Source organism: Anomaloglossus baeobatrachus, chromosome 3 (assembly GCF_048569485.1).
Source record: "Anomaloglossus baeobatrachus isolate aAnoBae1 chromosome 3, aAnoBae1.hap1, whole genome shotgun sequence".
Classification (NCBI taxonomy): Eukaryota; Metazoa; Chordata; class Amphibia; order Anura; family Aromobatidae; genus Anomaloglossus; species Anomaloglossus baeobatrachus.
The window spans coordinates 669,786,135-669,810,760 of NC_134355.1; the positions used below are offsets into that span (position 1 = coordinate 669,786,135).

The following is a 24,626-nucleotide window of genomic DNA, read 5'->3' on the forward strand; positions in this document are numbered from 1 at the left end:
ACAAGAATATAACTACTATAATACTGCCCCTATGTACAAGAATATAACTACTATAATACTGCCCCTATGTACAAGAATATAACTACTATAATACTGCCCCTATGTACAAGAATATAACTACTATAATAATGGCCTCTATGTACAAGAATATAACTACTAAAAATACTGCTCCTATGTACAAGAATATAACTACTATAATACTGCCCCTATGTACAAGAATATAACTACTATAATACTGCCCCTATGTACAAGAATATAACTACTATAATACTGCCCCTATGTACAAGAATATAACTACTATAATACTGCCCCCTATGTACAAGAATATAACTACTATAATACTGCTCCTATGTACAAGAATATAACTACTATAATACTGCTCCCTATGTACAGGAATATAACTACTATAATACTGCTCCTATGTACAAGAATATAACTACTATAATACTGCCCCCTATGTACAAGAATATAACTACTATAATACTGCTCCTATGTACAAGAATATAACTACTATAATACTGCTCCCTATGTACAGGAATATAACTACTATAATACTGCTCCTATGTACAAGAATATAACTACTATAATACTGCCCCCTATGTACAAGAATATAACTACTATAATACTGCTCCTATGTACAAGAATATAACTACTATAATACTGCTCCTATGTACAACAATATAACTACTATAATACTGCCCTATGTACAAGAATATAACTGCTATAATACTGCTCCTATGTACAACAATATAACTACTATAATACTGCCTCTATGTACAAGAATATAACTACTATAATACTGCCCCCTATGTACAAGAATATAACTACTATAATACTGCCTATATGTACAAGAATATAACTACTATAATACTGCCCCTATGTACAAGAATATAACTACTATAATACTGCCACTACAGTATATACAAAAATATAACTACTATAATACTGCACCTATGTACAAGAATATAACTATTATAATACTGCTCCCTATGTACAAGAATATAATTACTATAATACTGCCCCATATGTACAATAATATAACTACTATAATACTGCCCCTATGTACAAGAATATAACTACTATAATACTGCCCCTATGTACAAGAATATAGCTACTATAATACTGCCCCCTATGTACAAGAATATAACTACTATAATACTGCCCCTATGTACAAGAATATAACTACTATAATACTGCCCCTATGAACAAGAATATAACTACTATAATACTGCCCCTATGAACAAGAATATAACTACTATAATACTGCCCCTATATACAAGAATATAACTACTATAATACTGCCCCCTATGAACAAGAATATAACTACTATAATACTGCCCCTATATACTAGAATATAACTACTATAATACTGCCCCATATGTACAAGAATATAACTACTATAATACTGCTCCCTATGTACAAGATTATAACTACTATAATACTGCCCCTATGTACAAGAACGCATCTGCTATAATACTGCTGATATCTACAAGAATATACCTACATTAATAGTGCCTCTGAACAAGAAACTGCAATACCTACAATTTACAATGGAGCCTAGGGAGGTTTGGAGGGCAGCATATTTTGTTTCAGGTATAAAGATATGTTGAGATATTCTGTGTTTAAACTTTCACTGTTATAACCTACATTTCATTTCCTGGCGCAATGTCTGCCCCGAGACGTGTCCATGATTTGCTGGGATAAGCACTATAAAGCTGCAACTTTCCGTAAACTCCTGGAGTAAGCAAAAAAAAAAAGATAATGGTTTAAGGAGAAGGAAAGCAGCTGTTGATAACATATCAGAGCGGGGACAGTCCAAGTATCGGAGAGAGACGTAAACCATATATTGTTTCTTTGAAAGTTTTCACCTCATCATTATTTTAGGATGGCAATCTATTTTTTGGACAGTGCCGCTCCTCGTGCACTTGCAACGTAGTTGGCTTATTAATATTGCAATACTGATATATATCACACGCGTGAGGAGCTCTTCAGCAATACCGCCACATTTTTTTTTTTTTGTACCCAGCCCATAAATACATCTGCAAATGGTTAACATAATATTATTTGTATATTGGCAAATTTCCATTTTAAATATTGCATTAAGCGCTGGCTTCCTCGGATAATTTGTACCTTTAGCAAACAGATTTTTCTATTGTATTTTGGCTGAATCTAGTGACTCGCTCTCTGTTTTCCATTACGATACTTAGTGGCTATTAGGCAACAGAATTACAGACAACGTAAATCTAAGAAAAGTGAATTAACACAATGTAAAAAAAAATACCGTATATATAGTCTAGCTATAAAACTAAGAAATTGAGGCAATTTTTCTATTTTATTATGGACTAGCTGTAGTACCTGGCGTTGCCCGGGATATAACTGTTTCTCTCCCAGTCTATGTCTGTCTGTCTATGTTTGTCTGTCTCTCTCCCAGTCTATTTCTGTTTGTCTTTGTCTGTCTATCTGTCTCTGTCTATCTCTGTCTGTGTCTCTATCTGTCTCTGTCAGTCTCTGTCTGAGTCTGTCTGTGCCTGTGTCTCTGTCTGTCTCTGTCTGTCTCTTTCCCTGTCTGTCTCTTTCCTCGTCTGTCTTTCCCCATCTGTCTCTTTCCCCGTCTGTCTCTTTCCCCGTCTGTCTCTTTCCTCGTCTGTCTTTCCCCATCTGTCTCTTTCCCCGTCTGTCTCTTTCCCCGTCTGTCTCTGTCCCCGTCTGTCTCTGTCCCCGTCTGTCTCTGTCCCCGTCTGTCTCTGTCCCCGTCTGTCTCTGTCCCCGTCTGTCTCTGTCCCCGTCTGTCTCTGTCCCCGTCTGTCTCTGTCCCCGTCTGTCTCTTTCCCCGTCTGTCTCTTTCCCCGTCTGTCTCTTTCCTCGTCTGTCTTTCCCCGTCTGTCTCTTTTCCCGTCTGTCTCTTTCCCCGTCTGTCTCTTTCCCCGTCTGCCTCTTTCCCCGTCTGCCTCTTTCCCCGTCTGCCTCTTTCCCCGTCTGTCTCTTTCCCCGTCTGTCTCTTTCCCCGTCTGTCTCTTTCCCCGTCTGTCTCTTTCCCCGTCTGTCTCTTTCCCCGTCTGTCTCTTTCCCCGTCTGTCTCTTTCCCCGTCTGTCTCTTTCCCCATCTGTCTCTTTCCCCGTCTGTCTCTTTCCCCGTCTGTCTCTTTCCCCGTCTGTCTCTTTCCTCGTCTGTCTTTCCCCATCTGTCTCTTTCCCCGTCTGTCTCTTTCCCCGTCTGTCTCTGTCCCCGTCTGTCTCTGTCCCCGTCTGTCTCTGTCCCCGTCTGTCTCTGTCCCCGTCTGTCTCTTTCCCCATCTGTCTCTTTCCCCGTCTGTCTCTTTCCCCGTCTGTCTCTTTCCTCGTCTGTCTTTCCCCATCTGTCTCTTTTCCCGTCTGTCTCTTTCCCCGTCTGTCTCTTTCCCCGTCTGCCTCTTTCCCCGTCTGCCTCTTTCCCCGTCTTTCTCTTTCCCCGTCTGTCTCTTTCCCCGTCTGTCTCTTTCCCAGTCTGTCTCTTTCCCCGTCTGTCTCTTTCCCCGTCTGTCTCTTTCCCCGTCTGTCTCTTTCCCCGTCTGTCTCTTTCCCCGTCTGTCTCTTTTCCCGTCTGTCTCTTTTCCCGTCTGTCTCTTTCCCCGTCTGTCTCTTTCCCCGTCTGCCTCTTTCCCCGTCTGTCTCTTTCCCCGTCTGTCTCTTTCCCCGTCTGTCTCTTTCCCCGTCTGTCTCTTTCCCCGTCTGTCTCTTTCCCCGTCTGTCTCTTTCCCCGTCCGTCTCTTTTTCCCATCCGTCTCTTTTCCGTCCGTCTCTTTTTCCCGTCCGTCTCTTTTTCCCGTCCGTCTCTTTTCCCGTCCCTTTTCCCGTCTGTCTCTTTCCCCGTCTGTCTCTTTTTCCCGTCTGTCTCTTTTCCCATCTGTCTCTTTTCCCATCTGTCTCTTTTCCCATCTGTCTCTTTTCCCATCTGTCTCTTTCCCCATCTGTCTCTTCCCCCATCTGTCTCTTTTCCCGTCTGTCCCTTTTCCCATCTGTCCCTTTCCCCATCTGTCTCTTTCCCCGTCTGTCTCTTTCCCCATCTGTCTCTTTCCCTGTCTGTCTCTGTCTCTTTCCCGGTCTGTGCCTGTCTCTTTCCCTGTCTGTGCCTGTCTCTTTCCCTGTCTGTGTCTGTCTGTCCCTTTCCCTGTCTCCCCCTCTCTCTCTCTGTCTGTCTGTCTCTCTCTCTCTGTCTGTCTCTTTTTGCCTCTATCTGTCTTTCCACCGATATCATATTACTTCACACAGAAGCTTCTTATACTAGGAATGTCTTTTATTCCTATAGCAACTAATCACAGCTGCTATTAATGACCTTTAGCTCACAGTTCCATTGACTGTAATGGAGGCACGGTTTTTGGAGAGTAACTGTAAAGCGCGGGGTTAAATTTTCCTGTAAAAACATAGTCTACGACGTTCCGTGGGTCACATGAGGCGTCTGTGGAAAATTTCGTGATTGTAAATGCAACGGTGCGGATTCCTTTAGCGGACATACACACATACATACATACACACACATGCACTCAGCTTTATTTATTGGATTTATTTGGTCATTTATTATTCTTTTTAAATATTGTTACTCGATTTTTAGAAAACTTTTGACTTGTCCCAGAACTGTCAGAAGTTTCTTCATCTTTGATGTTCCAGGTGCTGAGACCCTCATTAATTGCAAAAACTAGAAAGCAGAAGTGTTCGACTAAGCATTGCCCATCTCCGATACGGAAATTGTGGTCAATAAAAAGTCTTCAGTCTCAAATGAGACCATTTCTGACTCTCGATTTTAGCAATCAGTGGTGGCTTCGGCGCCCGCATGCCCCAGTTTTCAAAAAGTGAAGTTACATTTACACCTTACATTAAAATTGGAGTCTAAAATATGAGCAACTAGGTCATAAAAATTGAGGATAAATTGTCTCCTTTAGGTATATATCCTCTAAATTAAAGCGCACCAATCACCAGGAATTTGCTGTATAACCTAAGGCCAGTGCTATACTGGCACTATCATGCTGATTATATACATACCTTTAGTTGTGAGCTTGGATGTTTAGGTTTTGAAACAAAAGCGAGTAAAGTTTGCAAAATGAGCAGCTTTTTGAATGGCAGTGTGGCACCTCTGAGGCCTCAGTCGTCACAGGGTACTGCACCACACCAGAGGTGAATTATTCATCCCGGCTATGGAGGAAGTCATTGCCGGTAAACCACCACAATCCACCAAAACACACAGTTAGTCACCCTCTGACCAGGACTGGGTTAGGGTAGGGTCACCTGGATGGTCACCACAAGGTATGGGACCTCCCACCCACTAGTTCAGTATCCCGGGGGGTGGAGATACACACTGGGGAGTAAGGCGACACACACACACACACACAGACAGTTAGTTACACACAGACCAAGGAACAAATGAGACGTGGGGAGAACACGGTCGCTGAGGGAGAGCTGCGCCATAGCTCCCTCAGGACCGAGCGCACAGAGCAGGGTGCAGAGCCCAAGGCTGGTGGGCACTGCACGTCCCGCCAGCAGAATCCACCGGGCAGAGGATTTCATTTCTTCTGGCCCACAAAGTGCCCAGGGCAGAGCAGCATAGAGAGCCAGGAGTCATGACAAAAGAGCGCACCAGTGAAGGACTCACGCTGCATGACATATGGGGCAGGAACAGAGCCAAATCAAGGACTCGGGTCCCAGCGTAGCTTCAAGCTGCAGGGATTCATATAACAAGGCACTAGTAGGAAGGACTCTCATAAAGAAACACCGGTTTTGACCTCCAAACTATCTGGGATCGGCTAGAGCCCATGACAGCAGAGTCCGGCAGTCCCCCCTGTGTTGCTCCCTTTCTTCACTGCCTCCTACCCTACGCTCCGCTGAAAGATTGCTACTACTCCCAACCTCCCTGTGGTCCTGAGCTCTGCATGTTTAGAGCTGTACAAACCTAGCTGCACTACCATCTGCCCTCAGATGAAACCTCTTGCAGCGGCGTCTCCTATTTTAGCCACACACCACAGGTGGCATCATAAATAACAACTATTCCCATCATCATCCCCCATTTCCTGACATCACCGGGGTCACAGAAATGGGCCTAGCTGTTGTGACATCCTACCCCCTTGCACCAGCCCGGTGACAAGTAACCCCCCAAACCCCTTGGGTACGTCAGCAGCAGTTGCCGATCAGCTGATAGCTGGGGTGGTTATTCATAGTGTTTCCGCCCTCCTGCCTGTCCGTCCTCCCACTATCTGTTATTTATTTTAATTCTATTATAGAATTGTTTTACTAAATGGCTAGAAGGCCCTGTGCTGATGTCATACCCATGTGACCAGAAGGGGTGGGGTCTTAGTCAACAGAAAAATAATGTTGCTTCCTGGTATCAGCTATGTTGCCTGAGGCCCCACCCCTTCTGGTCACATGGGTATGACATCAGCACAGGTCCTTCTAGTCAGTTTGCAAAACAATTCTATGACAGAATTAGCATAAATAACAGATAGGGGAATGAGGGACAGGCATTGGGGTGGGAATCACTATGAATACCCACCCCAGCTATCAGTTGATTGGCAACTGCTGTGATTCAAAAAGCTGGTCATTTTAAAAACTTTACTTGCTTGTGATTCAAAACCTATACATCCAAGCTGACAACTAAAGATATGTATAGACTCAGCCTGATTGTGCCAGTATAGGAAAATCCTGGTGATTGGTGTGCTTTAAAGAGGTTTTCCAGCCTAAGGACACATTCACTCATCCGTGTGTTGGAGTCACAGCACGGGTAGCATTGGCTGTGGGTCTACTGGCCAAAACTCAACAGCCTCATATATGCCTATGTCAGATCAGATTTACATAAAAACTGTAGTCTAAAATATGAGCAACTAGGTCATAAATATGGGAGATAAACTGTCTTGTTTTGGTATCTACCCTCTAAATTAAAGACGTTTTCCAGCGTAAGGACAAATTCACCCATCCATGTGTTGGGGTCACAGCATGGACAGGGTTGGCTGTGGCTCTCCGGGACAAAACTCAACAGCCTGATATATGCCTTTGTCAGGTTGGGTTCCGGTCCGGGAATTGAGGTCCATACTCGGAAAATGAAACACGAAAGTGTGAATATAGCCTAAAGGGGGCTTTACACGCTGCGACATCACTAATGCGGAGTCGTTGGGGTCACAGAATTTGTGACGCACATCCGGCCGCATTAGCGATGTTGCTGCGTGTGACACCGATGAGCGATTTTGCATCGTTGCAAAAACGTGCAAAATCGCTCATCGGTGACATGGGGGTCCATTCTCAAAAATCGTTACTGCAGCAGTAACGATGTAGTTCGTCGCTCCTGCGGCAGCACACATCGCTATGTGTGACGCCGCAGGAACGAGGAAGCTGTCCTTACCTGTCTCCCGGCCGCTATGAGGAAGGAAGGAGGTGGGCGGGATGTTACGTCCCGCTCATCTCCGCCCCTCCGCTTCTATTGGGCGGCCGCTCAGTGACGTCGCTGTGACGCCGCACGGACCGCCCCCTTAGAAAGGAGGCGGTTCGCCGGTCACAGCGACGTCGCCGGGCAGGTAAGTATGTGTGACGGGTCTGGGCGATGTTGTGCGGCACGGGCAGCGATTTGCCCGTGTCGCGCACCAGATGGGGGCGGGTACCCACACTAGCGATATCGGGACCGATATCGCAGTGTGTAAAGTAGCCTTTAGGACAAGCCATCAATATTAGACTGGTGGCAGTCTTACAACCAAAACTTGGGCTTCTTCAATATCTACAGAAACGTCATGTGGTTTTCCACTTGCCCATACCATCAATTGTACCTTGCCTTGGTTCCTGAAGGGGCCGAATACTCCACAATTGCAAATGGTCATGGGCCCTCTTTAGAAAATTGGTATTTTAGGCTAGAAGCTTCAAATTCTGAGTTCAACAGTCTCTGAAAAGTTGAGTTGTGGTGGTAGACTACTGTTTATTGTTCTTATGGAGAAGATTACATTATGTTCTCCATGACTACTTGTTTTTCAGGGCTTAAAAACCATCTGTCAGTATGATCAAACCACCTAAGTGGTCTATATGGGCCAGGTAATGTAAAGTTAAATAAAAAGATACCTTAACATCGGCGATCTGATGTCTTATTCCTGAATAATCAGGGTTTTTCTTAATATGCAAATGAGCTGGTAAGATTTATGAGACAGACATAGCCTTCACCAAAAATCTGCCTCCAGAGCTTATTTTCAATGAAAAAAAGGCATTACCAGTGTGAAACATGTAGATAAGAAGAGCAGCCTGTTAGTCATTACATGTCTCACACTAGTAATGTCCCCTTTCATATATAATAATCTCAGGGGCAGATTCAGAGAGATCTGTGTCCGGCACATAGAACTTAACAGCTCATTAACATATTAAGAAAAATGTGGATTTCTCTGGAATAAGACATTGGGTCACAGAAAGTATCATTTTATTCTACTTTCTATGACCTGCATGTAAATAGACAACTTACGAGGGTTGATCTGATTGACAGATTCCCTTTAAGTGAAGTCACTGCATCGGGAATACTTTAGGTTGGCTACTACTTTTACATTGATGGCCTATCCACTACTTTTACATTGATGGCCTATCCTGAGGGCAGCTTTGCACGTTGCGACATTGCACGTGCGATGTCGATGGGGTCAAATCGAAAGTGACGCACATCCGGCGTCGCAGTCGATATCGCAACGTGTAAAACCTTTTTGATATGATGAACGAGCGCAAAAGCGTCGTTATCGTATCATCGCTGCAGCCTCCGACATAATGCCGGTGCAGCGACAGGTGCGATGTTGTTCCTCGCTCCTGCGGCAGGGCACATCGCTGTGTGTGAAGCCGCAGGAGCGAGGAACTTCACCTTACCTGCCGCCGGCTGCAATGAGAAGGATGGAGGTGGGCGGGATGTTTACATCCTGCTCATCTCCGCCCCTCCACTTCAATTGGCCGCCTGCCGTGTGACGTCACTGTGACGCCACACGACCCGCCCCCTTAGGAAGGAGGCGGGTCGCCGGCCAAGGGACGTCGCACGGCAGGTATGTGCGTGTGAAACTGCTGTAGCGATAATAATCGCTACGGCAGCTTTCACTAGATATTGTACGTGCGACGGGGGCGGGACTATCGCTGCAGCATCGGTAACACATTGTTACTGATGTCGCAGCGTACAAAGCCCGCCTTAGGATAGATCATCAATGTCTGATCCACTGGGATTCGACACCCGGCACCACGCGATCAGTCTCGGCGGTGGTAGCAGGTAGCCAGAAATGCTCCGTTCCGGAGCTGCCCTGTCTTCTGGTAGCAGCCAAGGCCGGATACTGTACATACGTCGACTACTGAGTTGAATGGGTAGCGCATGTGAAGTACCTGGTCGTGGCCGCTATTATAAGATGGAGTAGCTATGGAACTGAGAATTACCAGCCATCTACTGATACCTCCAGCAGTAGGATAGGTCATCAATGTCTGATTGACTGGGGTTTAAAACCTGGCACCCGCAATGATCAGGTGTTCTCGGTGCCAATGATAGCAGCAGATGGCCGGAAATGCTCAGTTCCGGAGCTGCTCCATCTTCTGATAGTAGCCATGGCCAGGTACTGCACATCCACCTCCTATTGAGTGGAATCGGTGGCACATGTGCAGTACCTGGCCGGGGCCACTATCAGAAGATGGGGAAGCTCTAGAATTGAGAATTTCCAGTCATCTACTGCTACCGCCAGCACCAAGAACAGCTGATCAGCTTGGTGCAGGGTGTCAGACCCCAGCTAATCAAATATTGATCACCTAACCTTAGGATAGGTCATCAATGTCTCATCGACTGGGGTTCAACACCTGGCACCTCCAATGATCATGTGCTTTCGGAGCCAACGATGGCAGCAGATGGCCGGAAATGCTCAGTTCCGGAGCTGCTCCATCTTTTGATAGTAGCCATGGCCAGGTTATGCACATCCGCCTCCTATTGAGTTGAATCAGTCGCGCACGTGCAGTACCTGACTGGGGCCACTATCAGAAGATGGGGCAGATCCAGAACTGAGAATTTCCTGCCATCTACTGCTACCGCCAGCACCGAAAACAGCTGATCAGCTTGGTGCATGGTGTCGGACGCCAGACAATCAAATATTGATCACCTATCCTAACGACAGGCCATCAATGTTATAGTAGCGGACAACCTTCTTTTGTCGCTAATGACAAACCCAAACAGTCACATACAAAGGTCTTCTTTCAAAAATATGCCTAGTTTATGCCATATCTGTAAAAGTCATCAAATCTTGATCTCAAAATTTCAATTAGCCTCGAAAAGTCTAAAGCGGGCTTTACATGCTACGATGTATCTTACGATATGTCGTCGGGGTCACGTCGTAAGTGACGCACATCCGGCATCGTTTGATACATCGTAGCGTGTGACAGCTACGAGCGACTGTGATCGTGTAAAAATACTCACCTTATCATTGCTCGTTGACACGTCACTCATTTTCAAATTATCGAACGTCAGGTTGTTCATTGTTCCCAAGGCAGCACACATCGCTCAGTGTGACACCCCGGGAACGATGAACACAGCAGGAACAAAATAAACTGTTAGTATAAGAAGTTTATGTGTGAGGTAATATGATGTTGGTGGGGAGACCAGGAAAGAGATAGCCCGGGAAAGAGACAGCCTGGGAACGATGAACACAGCTTACCTGCCTCCCGTCGGCAATGCGGAAGGAAGGAGGTGGGCGGGATGTTTACGTCCCGCTCACCTCCGCCCCTCCGCTTCTATTGAGCGGCCGCTGTGTGACGTCGCTGTGACGCCGAACGTCCCTCACCCTTCAGGAAGTCGATATTCGCCGCCCACAGCGAGGTCGTTTGGAAGGTAAGTGCATGTGACGGTGGTTACGACATTGTGCGACACGGGCAACAAATTGCCCGTGCAGCACAAACGATGGGGGCGGGTGCGATCGCACGTGAAATTGAAACGTGTAAAGCAGGCTTACTAATCTAGGTCTACTAATCCCTTGACCCAATGACTGGTGCCAATCACGTTAGGTCCTCTCCTCTACAGAATCAATGTGAATAATATACCGGTGTGTACTTTTCTCAGACTTATGTATGTCCCTTTAAGCAAACATGTGCTAGCGATATTATGCTCTTATTTGCATATCCGCTGTGTAGGAAATCAAGCACCGGGGCAACGCAGAGCAGTTTAAAATAGAGTAAGTGCTTAAGGGCTATTTTCAGCCAATCTCCCATTTGCTTCCTAATGCAATAATTATGCAAATGACACAACTACAGTCAGGCAACCACTAGATACAATATAAAAAAAATTAAATAAAACATGAGCATAGGTTTTCAAATATGCTTCATCCTGTCATAAAAAAAAGGAATGCAGAGCCCATGCAGATAGTTTATAATATACTCGCAAGTCATCAGGCTAACAGTAATTTGGGCTTTGAGCACTACCATATTGGCTTTGTCAAGCAGACTGTCTATTAGGAGTGAATTTTTTGTCTTCCATTACCAATGACCCCGGGGGACACGTGTAGACCATTGAGACGATCGCAGTGGACCCTTGTAGACGTGCGGAGTAAAATCCGTATTTTCCGCTCCCTTTGTAGAGGTTGCTGAGAGGTCCCTGTTGAACAGGAAAGATATAATTAAAATAGATTTTAATGTTTTGGAAAATTCAAAAATATTCTTATTATTATTAATTTTTTTATCCTTTTTTATAGCTCTAATATGCTTTGTAGTGTTGGCTAACGACCATTTTTTAAAAAATACTTATAATTCAAAATGTTATGCGCTTTCAAAAGGTTTCAGAATGTAGACCCCTTTCAGATAAAGAGGATCGGTCACCACTGTCAGATTTCACAATACAGACTACATTTAAGCCCTTCGTGACCGGGCGATTTTCTGTTTTTCATTTTTGTTTTTTTTGCTCCCCTTCTTTCAAGAGCCATAACTTTTTTTATTTTTACGTCAATCTTGCCATATGAGGGCTTGTGTTTTGCGGGACAAGTTGTACTTTTAAATGAAACCATAAGTTTTACCATATAGTGTACTGGAAAACGGCAAAAAAATTTCAAGTGCGGAAAAATTTGCAAAAAAATGTGTGATCGAACAATTGTTTTTGGTATATTTTATTCACTGTGTTCATTATATGGTAAAATTGATTTGTCGGTGTGATGCCTCAGGTCAGTATGAGTTCGTAGACACCAAACGTGTATAGGTTTACCTTTATCTAAGGGGTTAAAAAAATTCAGAGGTGTGTCCAAAAAAGTGGCACACTTTTTGCGCCATTTTCCACAACCGTACCGTTCTCATTATTCATAATATGGGCTCAGTGACACCTTATTTTTTGCGTCTCGAGCTGACATTTTTAATGGTACCATTTTTGCGCAGATGCTACATTTTGATCGTCTGTTATTGTATTTTGCGCAAAATTTGCAACGACTGAAAAACGTAATTTTGGCATTTGGAATTTTTTTGCCGCTACATCATTTACCGATCAGGTTAATTCATTTTATGTTTTGATACATTGGGTGTTTCTGAACGCAGCAATACGAAATATGTGTATATTTTATTATTTTTTGTAACCCTTTCATTTTTAATGGGACGAATGGGGGGTGATTTGAACTTTTAGGTTTTTTAATTTTTTTTTTTTTAAATTTGTAAAACTTTGTTTTTTACTTTACTAGTCCCCCTAGGGGACTATAAGAATCAGTAGTCTGATTGCTCATTCATTTCTGCTGATCATAGCTGCACAGCTCAGATCAGGAGAAATGCCCTGTTGCTCTGTTCTGGTTAGAGTCGCTGCTCTGCCAGCTGTAACAGAAACTATGTCATGATACCGATGACATAAGTCATCCCATGACCTGTCGCTACCATGGCAACCATCGACTCCCTGTGCTCGCAACACAGGGCCTCCGATGGTGGTAGGGAAAGACGCATTCCCCGCTATGGCCCTTTAAATTGTCCGGTCACATTTTGACAGTGCGATTTAAGGGATTATCAGGCACATGTGGATTGTGGATCCACCTGCGCCTGCATGGCACACATGTCTGCTGTACAAATCAGCAGACATGTGTGAGGATCTCAGCCGGCTCACCGCAGCAGTCAGCAGTGATTGCCCCTTCATGATTTAGGATGTACCGTTACGTCCTTGGTCGTGAAGGGGTTAATATAAATAGACTCCTTAGACCTGATGAGGTTGGAGTACTTATTGTGAATGTTTTGTGTGTCCAGCTAAAGACAGAGCGCTCATGAGTTCCGGTATCTTCAATCTACACCCTGCCAGCCTAAATGGCATCTGCAGCATATACCGAGCAGTGTAAGAATTCAGCAGGGATGAGGGACACTGAGGAGCTCATCAGGTCTAACAGATCTACATAATAATGTATGCAGTTTGTATTGTGAAATCTTGCAACACACTGGCTTTAAAGAAAGTATAATTCTTCCTTTAACTTTATTTTATTACTGTATTGATAATAAAAAAAAGTTATTTAACAATTTAGTACTTATCAGAGCTCTTCTGGCTGTTATGACCTGCAGCAAATATGATGTCTAACCAGAAACTAGCTTCTAGCAGTGTTCACTCACGAATAATGGCCTGCAGTTTACTCATATTTTTGGATTGTCAGGAGAGTTATCAACAGTAAGAGAAGAGGTCAATGCTTTGCACAAACAAGGGGAAAAAAATACAGCACTTTTTGTTCCTAGAAATACAGCTGTAAACAGAGTTTAAAGTAATGTGAACAGTGTCCACAATAACTATGTGGTAGACAGCTGTAACAGGCTACCACCAGAGTCCTAAGGAGGCCGTGGTCAAAAACCCTCAAGTACCTATAAAAGAGCTAAAGCAAATTTGGTCACAGCAGGCCCCAAGGTTTTAGTTTGCACAGTAAGGAACATACTAAGGTATGAAGGTCTACATGCCCGAACTCCAAGATGTCACCTCTACTGACCCAAAAACACAAGAAAAGTAATCTCAACCATAAAAATAAACCACAGGAGTTCTGAGATTCTGCTCTGTGTAACAATGAAAACAAAATGAAACTTTTTGTATGGAGCAGCGGTATGTCTGGTGAAGGAAGAATGAATCATATGCTGAAAAGAAGACTCTGTATGATGGTGGCTCAGTGATGCCTACAGTGAAGCATGGTGGTGGCTCAATGATACCTACAGTGAAGAATGGTGGTGGCTCAGTGATTTCTATAGTGACGTGAAATGGTGGCTTGGTGATTCTTACTGTGAAACATGGCAGTGGTTAGGTGAAGATCTGGGGCACCATTGCTTCCTCTGTCACTGAAGGTAAGATGGTTTCAGTAAAGTGTGCAAATTGTCTCTTCAGAGAGGAAGAGGACTTGAACTCTGGTGCTACCTATTGGAAGCAGCAATCCTTAAAGTCAATAACACCCTTTAATGAGCCTTGCCAGATGACTTAGGATAGAAGCCAAAACAGTGTTTTGAAATATGGCTGCTCATCAGTGCAAAGTAGAAGATTTGATTTTTATATATTAGAGGCTTATGACTAGTAATGTTTCTGCTTGTGGAGAGTGACATGTCTAGCATGCTTGTGTGAGGAGGCTTATGAGCTATGCAATTCTCCTCTGGGAAAATAAATATGAAAATTGCCTCTTCTGAGGGGAAGGGGATTTACATACTTAATTTCCTACAGAACCATTGCATGACTCATAAGCCTCCTTACACAGAAATGCTAGACATTTCACTCTCCACAAGGAGAAAAATTACCCCTTAGATACCTATAAAATATCAGGAAAACTTTGGAGAAAGGTCTTGGTTATCATTATTATTATAGCGTCATTTATTCCATGGCGCTTTATATGTGAAAGAGGGATACATAATAGGGACAAGTACAATAATCATAAACAATACAAGCCACAAACAGGTACAGGAGGAGAGAGGGCCCTGCCCGCGAGGGCTCACAGTCTACAAGGGATGGGTGAGGATACAGTAGGTTAGGGTAAAGCTGATTGTGCGGCGCTGTATCAGACTGAGGGTTACGGCAGGTTGTAGGCTTATCGGAAGAGATGGGTCTTCAGGTTCGTTTTAAAGCTTGTAAAGGTAGGTGAGAGTCTGATGTGTTGTGGCAGAGCATTCCAGAGTATGGGGGAGGCACGGGAGAAATCTTGGATGCGATGGTGGGAAGAGGAGATGAGAGGGGAGTAGAGAAGGAGATTTTGTGAGGATCGAAGGTTGCGTGCAGGTAAGTACCGGGAGACTAGGTCACAGATGTAAGGAAGAGACAGGTTGTGGATGGCTTTGTAGGTCATGGTTAGTGTTTTGAACTGGAGTCGTTGGGCGATGGGAAGCCAGTGAAGGGATTGGCAGAGAGGAGAGGTCGGGGAATAGCGAGGGGACAGGTGGATTAGTCGGATAACATAGTTTAGAATAGGTTGTAGGGGGGTGAGACTGTTAGATGGGAGGCCACAGAGCAGGGGGTTGCAATAATCCAGGCAGAAGATAATTAGGGCATGTACTAAGGTTTTTTTCAGCTTCTTGGGAAAGGAATGTACGGGGTCGGGAAATATTTTTGAGTTGGAGGCGGCAGGAGTTGAAGAGGGCTTGGATGTGTGGCTTGAGAGATATGAGTCTAGAGTTACTCCCAGGCAGTGAGCACGTGGCACTGGGGAAAGTGAGTAGCTATTGACATTGATGGCTATGTTAGGTGGGGGGGTTGAGTGAGGAGGAGTAAGGATGATGAATTCTGTTTCGTTCATGTTCAGTTTTAGGAATCGAGCAGAGAAAAAGGATGAAATAGCAGACAGACATTATGGGATTCTGGTTAGTAGGGAGGTGATGTCAGGTCCAGAGAGGTAGATCTGAGTATCAACGTAGAGGTGATACAGAAAGCCGGGGGACTCTATGAGCTGTCCCAGGCCGAAGGTGTAGATGGAGAACAGCAGGGGTTCTAAAACTGATCCTTGGGGGACCCCAATAGATAGGAGGTGAGATGAGGAAGTGGTGTGAGAGTGGGAGACGCTGAAAGTTTGGTCGGTTAAGTATGCGTCTGTGATGCCATTGAACCTTCTTACAGGACAATGAAGTCAAGAATGCCACAAAGTCCAGCAAATCATCACAGTCGACCAACTTACCCCTGATAGAAAATCTTTGGTAGGAACTGAAAAAATTGGTTGAAGACGTAGACCAAGAATATTCGTGATTCGGAGGAATGATATTCTGGAATAATGCCAGAAGCCGGTGTCTGGTTGTGCATCACATTTACAGCAGGTCATAACAGCCAGAGTAAGTCTACTAACATTTTCTATGCTGAATAATCCCCGTAATACTGTCAAAAATAAAGACCTCATAAATCTAAAAAAAAAACAGGCAAAGGATTCGGCAATGGCTCACACCACATCTTAATTGATTTTTAGAACACTTCTCTCTAACTTACGCAAACTCTTCATTGGCTTACATTCTACAAGTACTATGAAGGAAAATTTTGGCGTAGGCCGTTAATAAATTTAGTGCATCTTAGGATTCCAGTCCATATTTCATAAGTGACTAGTAAGGCCCATTAAGCATCTAAAACACAAAGTGATTTAGCAATAGTAAATCGTCCCCTTGTAAGTTTCCTGTTGCTTCTGTTAAAATAACAAAATAAAATAAAATGGAAAAAAAAGTAAAAGAAATACAACCAAAGAATTAAGAAAAAAAAATAAATTAATTATAATTCATCACTTAAAAAATAGATAAATAAATTAAATAGAACAAAATAAAAAATAAAGTGTAATAAAAACAACGAAACAATTAGGAAATAAAAAGAAGTTCATTATAATTCATCACATAAAAATATATAAATAAAATAGAAAAAAAAGAAACAAAATGGGTGGCACGGTGGCTCAGTGGTTAGCACTGCAGCCTTGCAGCGCTGGGGTCCTGGGTTCAAATCCCCCCAAGGACACCATCTGCAAGGAGTTTGTATGTTCTCCCCGTGTTTGTGTGGGTTTCCTCCGGTTTCCTCCCACACTCCAAAGACATACAGATAGGGACTCTAGATTGTGAGCCCCAATGGGGACAGTGTTGCCAATGTATGTAAAGCGCTGTGGAATTAATAGCGCTATATAAATTAATAAAATTATTATTATTATTATTCATCACATAAAAATATATAAATAAAATAGAAAAAAAATAAAAATAAAATGAAAAAAGCATAATAACAACAACCAAAGAATTAAGAAATAAAATTAATTATAACTAATCACATAAAAAATAGATAAATAAATGAAATAATAGAATAAAAAAATTAAAAAAAATGAAAAATAAAAGTATAAAACAACTAAAGAATTAAGAAAAATAAATAAAAAAATAAAAACAAAATAAAAAAGTAGAATAAAAACAACCAAAGAATTGAGCATTAAAAAGAAATTCATTATAATTCATCACAAAAAAAAATAATAGATAAAAACATGAAATAAATAAAAACAAAATGAAAAAAACAAAACAAAACAAAAAAAAAGTATAGCACATCTGGTACATGACTTATTCCTTTGAAAGACAATACTAAGGACCAGGGGGCACTCACTGCGAGTGGAAGAAAAGCGATTCCGACAGCTAAATAGGAAAGGGTTCTTTACAGTTAGAGCGGTCAGACTGTGGAATGCCGACCACAAGAGGTAGTAATGGCAGACACTATAACAGCTTTTATAAAGAGGGCTGGATGATTTCCTCAGTACACAAAACATTGTTGGTTATACCATACTATGAAGAAAAAGACATGGATCACACATCCCAAAAATACAATGATCTAAAGCCGCTAGGCAAAAAATTAAATAGAACATGAGGTTCTTTTGTTACCATTCTGATCAGATTGTATTAAGCCCACTGCCACGTCACGGCAAACCTCTTGAGTGGGTCCCTAACCTGACCTTTTTGTGTGGCACCGTGCACTGACCACCGCCGCAGCGACAAAACGCCAGCAAGGCGGGCGACCTGGTGCCTCACAGCACCCATGCTGCAAGGCAAAGCCCCCAAGGCTCCAGGCCGTGCCACCCCACCGACACCACACCACCACAACAGCAGCCACTACACAGCACCAGCACACAGTGAGAGGAGCTGTGCACTCACCTCCCACTGGCTCCCATGTGTGAACTGGGAGCAAAAAGAAGGCTGACCCCTCTTGCAGTCTCCTGCTGATAAAAATCACCTGTGCCAAATGGGGAGAGTGCAGATCCAAGCAAAAAAAGAGGGGGGGTAGACTGGTGGTGGGGCGGCGCGGCCTGGAGCCTTGGGGGCTTTGCCTTGCAGCATGGGTGCTGTGAGGCACCAGGTCGCCCGCCCTGCTGGCGTTTTGTCGCTGCGGTGGTCAGTGCACGGTGCCACACAAAAAGGTCAGGTTAGGGACCCACTCAAGAGGTTTGCCGTGACGTCGCAGTGGGCTTAATACAATCTGATCAGAATGGTAACAAAAGAACCTCATGTTCTATTTAATTTTTTGCCTAGCGGCTTTAGATCATTGTATTTTTGGGATGTGCGATCCATGTCTTTTTCTTCATAGTATAACATTGTTGGTTATAACTGTGTACCGCCCTGCGCTCAGATCCGGGCTCGTTGGTGGGTGGCTCGAGCGCCTCCGGACCCGGGGTCACTTCGCTCTGGAAGGGGTGCTGGGGCTTTTGGTGGGGGTTAGGTAGGTGCACGGCCGGAGCCGCGCTTGAGTTCGTGACACCACGCACGGGATGTGGTGAAGGTAGGCACCACCGCTGCAGTTATGGGGCACCCGGGGCAGATGGTAGTGCAGCAAGATGTTAACCCCTCCGTGGGTAGGGATGATGGCCCAGGGACCCGTTGGGGGTAGTTATTGGGCAGTGCAGGGAGGTGCGTGACCGGATGGCACTGTTGTACTCACGGTTATTGACACACACAAGTCTCTGGTAAACCAAGTAGATGGTGGTCGGTGCCCGCAGCCGGCTGCGTCTGGTCCCCCACCCGGTTCGGTGGTCTTGGCCTTTCTCCTGCACCGTGTTGTGTATCTGTGGGCTACCTGCGCTTCAGCGACGGGAGTCCGCTCCGCGGCTTTGTGAATGTCAGGACAGCCCTTTTACCCGCAGACGCTGGCCCGTGGGATCTCTCTGCCTGTGCGGTGGCTTTCTATCCCCCTCGTTGGGCTGTTGTCTTCAGTCGGGACTTGGCTGGGAAAGGACCTATAGTCCAGACCGCAATCAGTTAATTAACTCAGTCCAGTGGATTCTGGACCTCGTTTCAGGGTCTGAGTACCCCCCTGTGTGGTCTGGTTTCCGAGTCGGTTCCCCGGGTCGGTACCGGCGAGCCACTACCCTGTCCCGGTCCACCACGGTTTCACCGAGCAGTCTTCCCGGCTCCTGCAGGCTAAGGCCACCGTATAATAAATAAATAAAATAGAATAAAAAAAATAAAATAAAACAAAATAAAAAAAGTATAAAAAAAATCAAAGACTTAAGAAGTAAAAATAAATTAATTATAATTCATCACATAATAATAATAATAGATAAATAAAATAATAGAATACAAAATAAGTAAAGAAATAAAACAAAATAAAAACAAAATGAAAAAAAATAATAAAAACAACCAAAGAATTAAAAAATAAAAATAAATTATAATCACATAAAAATAATAGATAGATAAATGAAATAAAAGAATAAACAAATAAGTAAAGAAATAAAACAAAATAAAACCAAAATTAAAAAAAATATATTAAAAACAATCAAAGACTTATGAAATTAATTATAATTAATCACATAAATACAATATAAAAAAATAAAATAATAGAATAAACAAATAAGTAAAGAAATAAAATAAAAAGAAAATTAAAAAAGTATAATAAAAACAACCAAAGAATTAAAAATAAAAATAAATTATAATTAATTACATAAAAATAATAGATAAATAAATGACATAATAGAACAAACAAATAAGTAAAGAAATAAAACAATATAAACTAAATGAAAAAATCATAATAAAAACAACTAAAGAATTAAAAAATAAATTATAATTAATCACATAAAATCGATAGATAAATAAATGAAATAATAGAATAAACAAATAAGTAAAGAAATAAAACAAAGTAAAAACAAAATGAAAAAAGTATAATTAAAAACAAAAAACAACCAAAGAAATAAAAAATAAATTATAATTAATCACATAAATATAATATATAAATAAATAAAATAATAAAATAAACAAATAAGTAAAGAAATAAAACAAAATAAAAACAAAATGAAAAAAAGTATAATAAAAACAACCAAAGATTTATGAAATTAATTATAATTCATCACATAAATATGATATAGAAATAAATAAAATAATAGAATAAACAAATAAGTAAAGAAATAAAACAAAATAAAAACAAAATGAAAAAAGTATAATAAAAACAACCAAAGATTTCTGAAATTAATTATAATTCATCACATAAATATGATATAGAAATAAATAAAATAATAGAATAAACAAATAAGTAAAGAAATAAAACAAAATAAAAACAAAATGAGAAAAGTATAATAAAAACAACCAAAGAATTAAAAAATAAATTATAATTAATCACATAAAAATAATAGATAAATAAATTAAATAAAATAAACAAATAAGTAAAGAAATAAAACAAAATAAAAACAAAATGAAAAAAGTATAATACAAACAACCAAAGAATTAAAAAATAAATTATAATTAATCACATAAATATAATATATAAATAAATAAAATAATAAAATAAACAAATAAGTAAAGAAATAAAACAAAATAAAAACAAAATGAAAAAAGTATAATAAAAACAACCAAAGATTTATGAAATTAATTATAATTCATCACATAAATATGATATAGAAATAAATAAAATAATAGAATAAACAAATAAGTAAAGAAATAAAACAAAATAAAAACAAAATGAAAAAAGTATATTACAAACAACCAAATAATTAAAAAATAAATGATAATTAATCACATAAATATAATATATAAATAAAATAATATAATAAAAAAACTAATAAAACAAAAGAAAAACAAAATAAAAAACTAAAACAAAATAAAAAAAACACTACGTTTTTTTTTAGTTTTCTATATAAACTACATCTATGCCAATAAATCTCTCGAATAATTTGGAAATATTATTCCTTTTTAGAAGTCATTACATGATGTCATCACTTCAGGGCTGAAACCACAGGACAAGAAAAAATAAACATCTCGTACAAGAGAAGAATGCGGGGTTGAAAAATGGCGTCTACTTAAATAAATGAATGTTGAAATCAGTACTTAAGCACCTAACTTGTCAAATCTATATTAATACAGTAGTCTTCTGTCTACAATGGGAAACAAAAAGAAAAACGAGAAGCGGCGGTAGTTGGGGAGGGGGATGTCGGCGGTGGACTCTTTGTAATAATTTCCGTAGCAAATAAAAATGACTAATTATTGTTTCATGGAGTACATGAGAAGGATGGAGAGCGGATCATATATCTGGTGTGTTTTATAATTCACTCAACTAATAACTTTGGGTGCGTTTTGCCAGCGTTCTGACAGTAAAAATGATTACGACTTCCTTAATCTCAATGATGTTAGTTTATAGTTTTATTAACATTACCATGTTCCAAACAGAGATTGCGGCGGCTACGAGAGAGAGAAGTAGGACAGTGTTTGCCCAGGGGGGATTTATTTAAAGTCCAGCACAAGACTTTCGCATTCCTTTGGTTAGGGATTAAATCAATTATACAACAGATGTGGAAATAAATATATTGAATAAAAAAAAAAAAAAGAATTTTAGCTAAGAAAAAAAAAATCCAGAAAATACAAAAAGTGGGACATTTAATATATACAAAAATATTTTGATTAAAAAAAAAAATGAATTAAGTAAAATGTTTACCTGGCGTGAAAAACCATGTTACATCAAGATACCTCAAAGCTGCTACAGACATCTAAATAAGGTGAAACGAGACATTTTCCGTACAATTTTCAATATGGAAGAAACAGATATGTTTCTCGTTAGGAAGGAAAACCAAATTTGAGGTTTAGCGCTGGAATGAAATTCGTAGAGTGTGAAGGGAATACGGATCAGGTTGTTTTCAGCAGCGTGTAGAGATATTCTGATCCCTGCCAAACACAGCATACACGGTATATATACAGTGCCTTGCGAAAGTATTCGGCCCCCTTGCATTTTTCAACCTTTTCCCACATTTCAGGCTTCAAACATAAACATAAAAAAATTTAAATTTTATGATGAAGAATCAACAAGTGGGACACAATTGTGAAGTTGAACGAAATTTATTGCTTATTTTAAATTTTTGTAAAAAATAAGAAGCTGAAAATTGGGGCGTGCAATATTATTCATCCCCTTTACTTTCAGTGCAGCAAACTCACTCCAGAAGTTGATTGAGGATCTCTGAATGATCCAATGTTGTCCTAAACGACTGATGGTGATAAATATAATCCACCTGTGTGTAATCAAGTCTCCGTATAAATGCCCCTGCTCTGTGATAGTCTCAGTGTTCGATATAAAGCACAGAGCATCATGAAGACCAAGGAACACAACAGGCAGGTCCGTGATACTGAAAAAAAAGAGAAAAAAAAAGAAAAAAAAGGGAAAAAAAGGGAACCAGCACGATCTGAAATTGGCATGCATCATATAAAAAGTGAAAATTCACAAATTTATTCCAACTGTACTATAATGAAAAAATGAGATTTTTAGCAAATAATTGATCAATTTTTTGAGCCACCCCTGCCAACGTCACGGCAAATCTCAATAGGGGGGTCCTACTCTACATTCTGTATTTCATGTGCCATGCGGCCTCCTAGATAAAGTTAAAAGCAGAACCATAATGGAGCACACATACCTGCAACCTGTATTTAGCCGCTTCCATGTTGCAAGTGCCTTTTTTGCAACATAGAAGCGGTTATATACAGGTTACAGGTATGTGTGCTCTATTATGGTTCTGCTTTTAACTTTATCTAGGAGGCCGCATGGCACATGAAATACAGAATGTAGAGTAGGACCCCCCTATTGAGATTTGACGTGACGTTGGCAGGGGTGGCTCAAAAAATTGATCAATTATTTGCTAAAAATCTCATTTTTTTATTGTAGTACAGTTGGAATAAATCTGTGAATTTTCACTTTTTATATTATGCATGCCAATTTCAGATCGTGCTGGCTCCCCTCTCTCTAGGTCCGTGATACTGTTGTGGAGAAGTTTAAAGCCGGATTTGGTTACAAAAAGATTTCCAAAACTATAAACATCCCAAGAAGCACTGTGCAAGCGATCATATTGAAATGGAAGGAATATCATACCACTGCAAATCTACCAAGACCCGGCCGTCCACCCAAACTTTCATCTCAAACAAGGAGAAGACTGATCAGAGATGCAGCCAAGAGGCCCATGATCACTCTGGATGATCTGCAGAGATCTACAGCTGAGGTGGGAGAGTCTGTCCATAGGACAACAATCAGTCGTACACTGCACAAATCTGGCCTTTATAGAAGAGTGGCAAGAAGAAAGCCATTTCTCAAAGATATCCATAAAAAGTGTTGTTTAAAGTTTGCCACAAGCCACCTGGGAGACACCAAACATGTGGAAGAAGGTGCTCTGGTCAGATGAAACAAAAATCAAACTTTTTGGACACAATGCCAAACGATATGTTTGGTGTAAAAGCAACACAGCTCATCACCCTGAACACACCATCCCCACTGTCAAACATGGTGGTGGCAGCTTCATGGTTTGGGCCTGCTTTTCTCAGCAGGGACAGGGAAGATGGTTAAAAATTGATGGGAAGATGAATGGAGCCAAATCCAGGACCATTCTTGAAGAAAACCTGTTGGAGTCTGCAAAAGACCTGAGACTGGGACTGAGATTTGTCTTCCAACAAGACAATGATCCCAAACATAAAGCAAAATCTATAATGGAATGGTTCACAAATAACCGTATCCAGGTGTTAGAATGGCCAAGTCACAGTCCAGACCTGAATCCAATCGAGAATCTGTGGAAAGAGCTGAAAACTGCTGTTCACAAACACCTCCATCCAACCTCACTCAGCTCCAGCTGTTTACAAAGGAAGAATGGGCGAGAATATCAGCCTCTCCATGTGCAAAACTGATAGACACATACCCCAAGAGACTGCAGCTGTAATCACAGCAAAAGGGGGCGCTACAAAGTATTAACTTACAGGGGATGAATAATATTGCACGCCCCAATTTTCAGTTATTTTTTATAAAAGTTTAAAATAAGCAAGAAATTTCGTTCATCTTCACAATTGTGTCCACTTGTTGTTGATTCTTCATCAGAACATTAACATTTTTATCTTTATGTTTGAAGCCTGAAATGTGGGAAAAGGCTGAAAATTTCAAGGGAGCCGAATACTTTCACAAGGCACTGTATATGTATGTGTGTGTATGTGTGTGTGTATATGTGTGTATATATATATATATATATATATATATATATATATATACCGCATTTCTTGGATTATAAGACACACTTTTCTTCCTACAAATATGGCAGGAAAATGGGGGGTGCATCTTATAAGCCAAAATGCAGCTTACCGGGGGATGGTGGAAAGGAGTCATAGGAGGGAGGGGCAATGCTATGGGCTGTGCTACAGGCAGTGCACTGTGCTGTGAGCAGTACGCTGTGCTGTGGGTGGTGTGCTGTGTTGTGCTGAGGGCAGTGAGCTGTGCTAACTGCAGGGGCCATCCTGAAAATGTC

The 24,626-nt window shown here is 41.3% G+C and overlaps 1 protein-coding gene across 1 annotated transcript in view; it reads right to left on the bottom strand.

Moving 5' to 3' along the window:
- PKHD1 (PKHD1 ciliary IPT domain containing fibrocystin/polyductin) overlaps positions 1 to 24,626 on the bottom strand; it is an 832,619-nt gene that overhangs the window by 133,399 nt on the left and 674,594 nt on the right. The window contains exons 52-53 of the mRNA XM_075341622.1: positions 11,468 to 11,581; positions 1,648 to 1,735 (exon numbers count right to left, since the gene is read on the bottom strand). Of these exons, the coding sequence (XP_075197737.1) occupies positions 1,648 to 1,735; positions 11,468 to 11,581 (202 nt within the window). The remainder of the gene's footprint in view (positions 1 to 1,647; positions 1,736 to 11,467; positions 11,582 to 24,626) is intronic.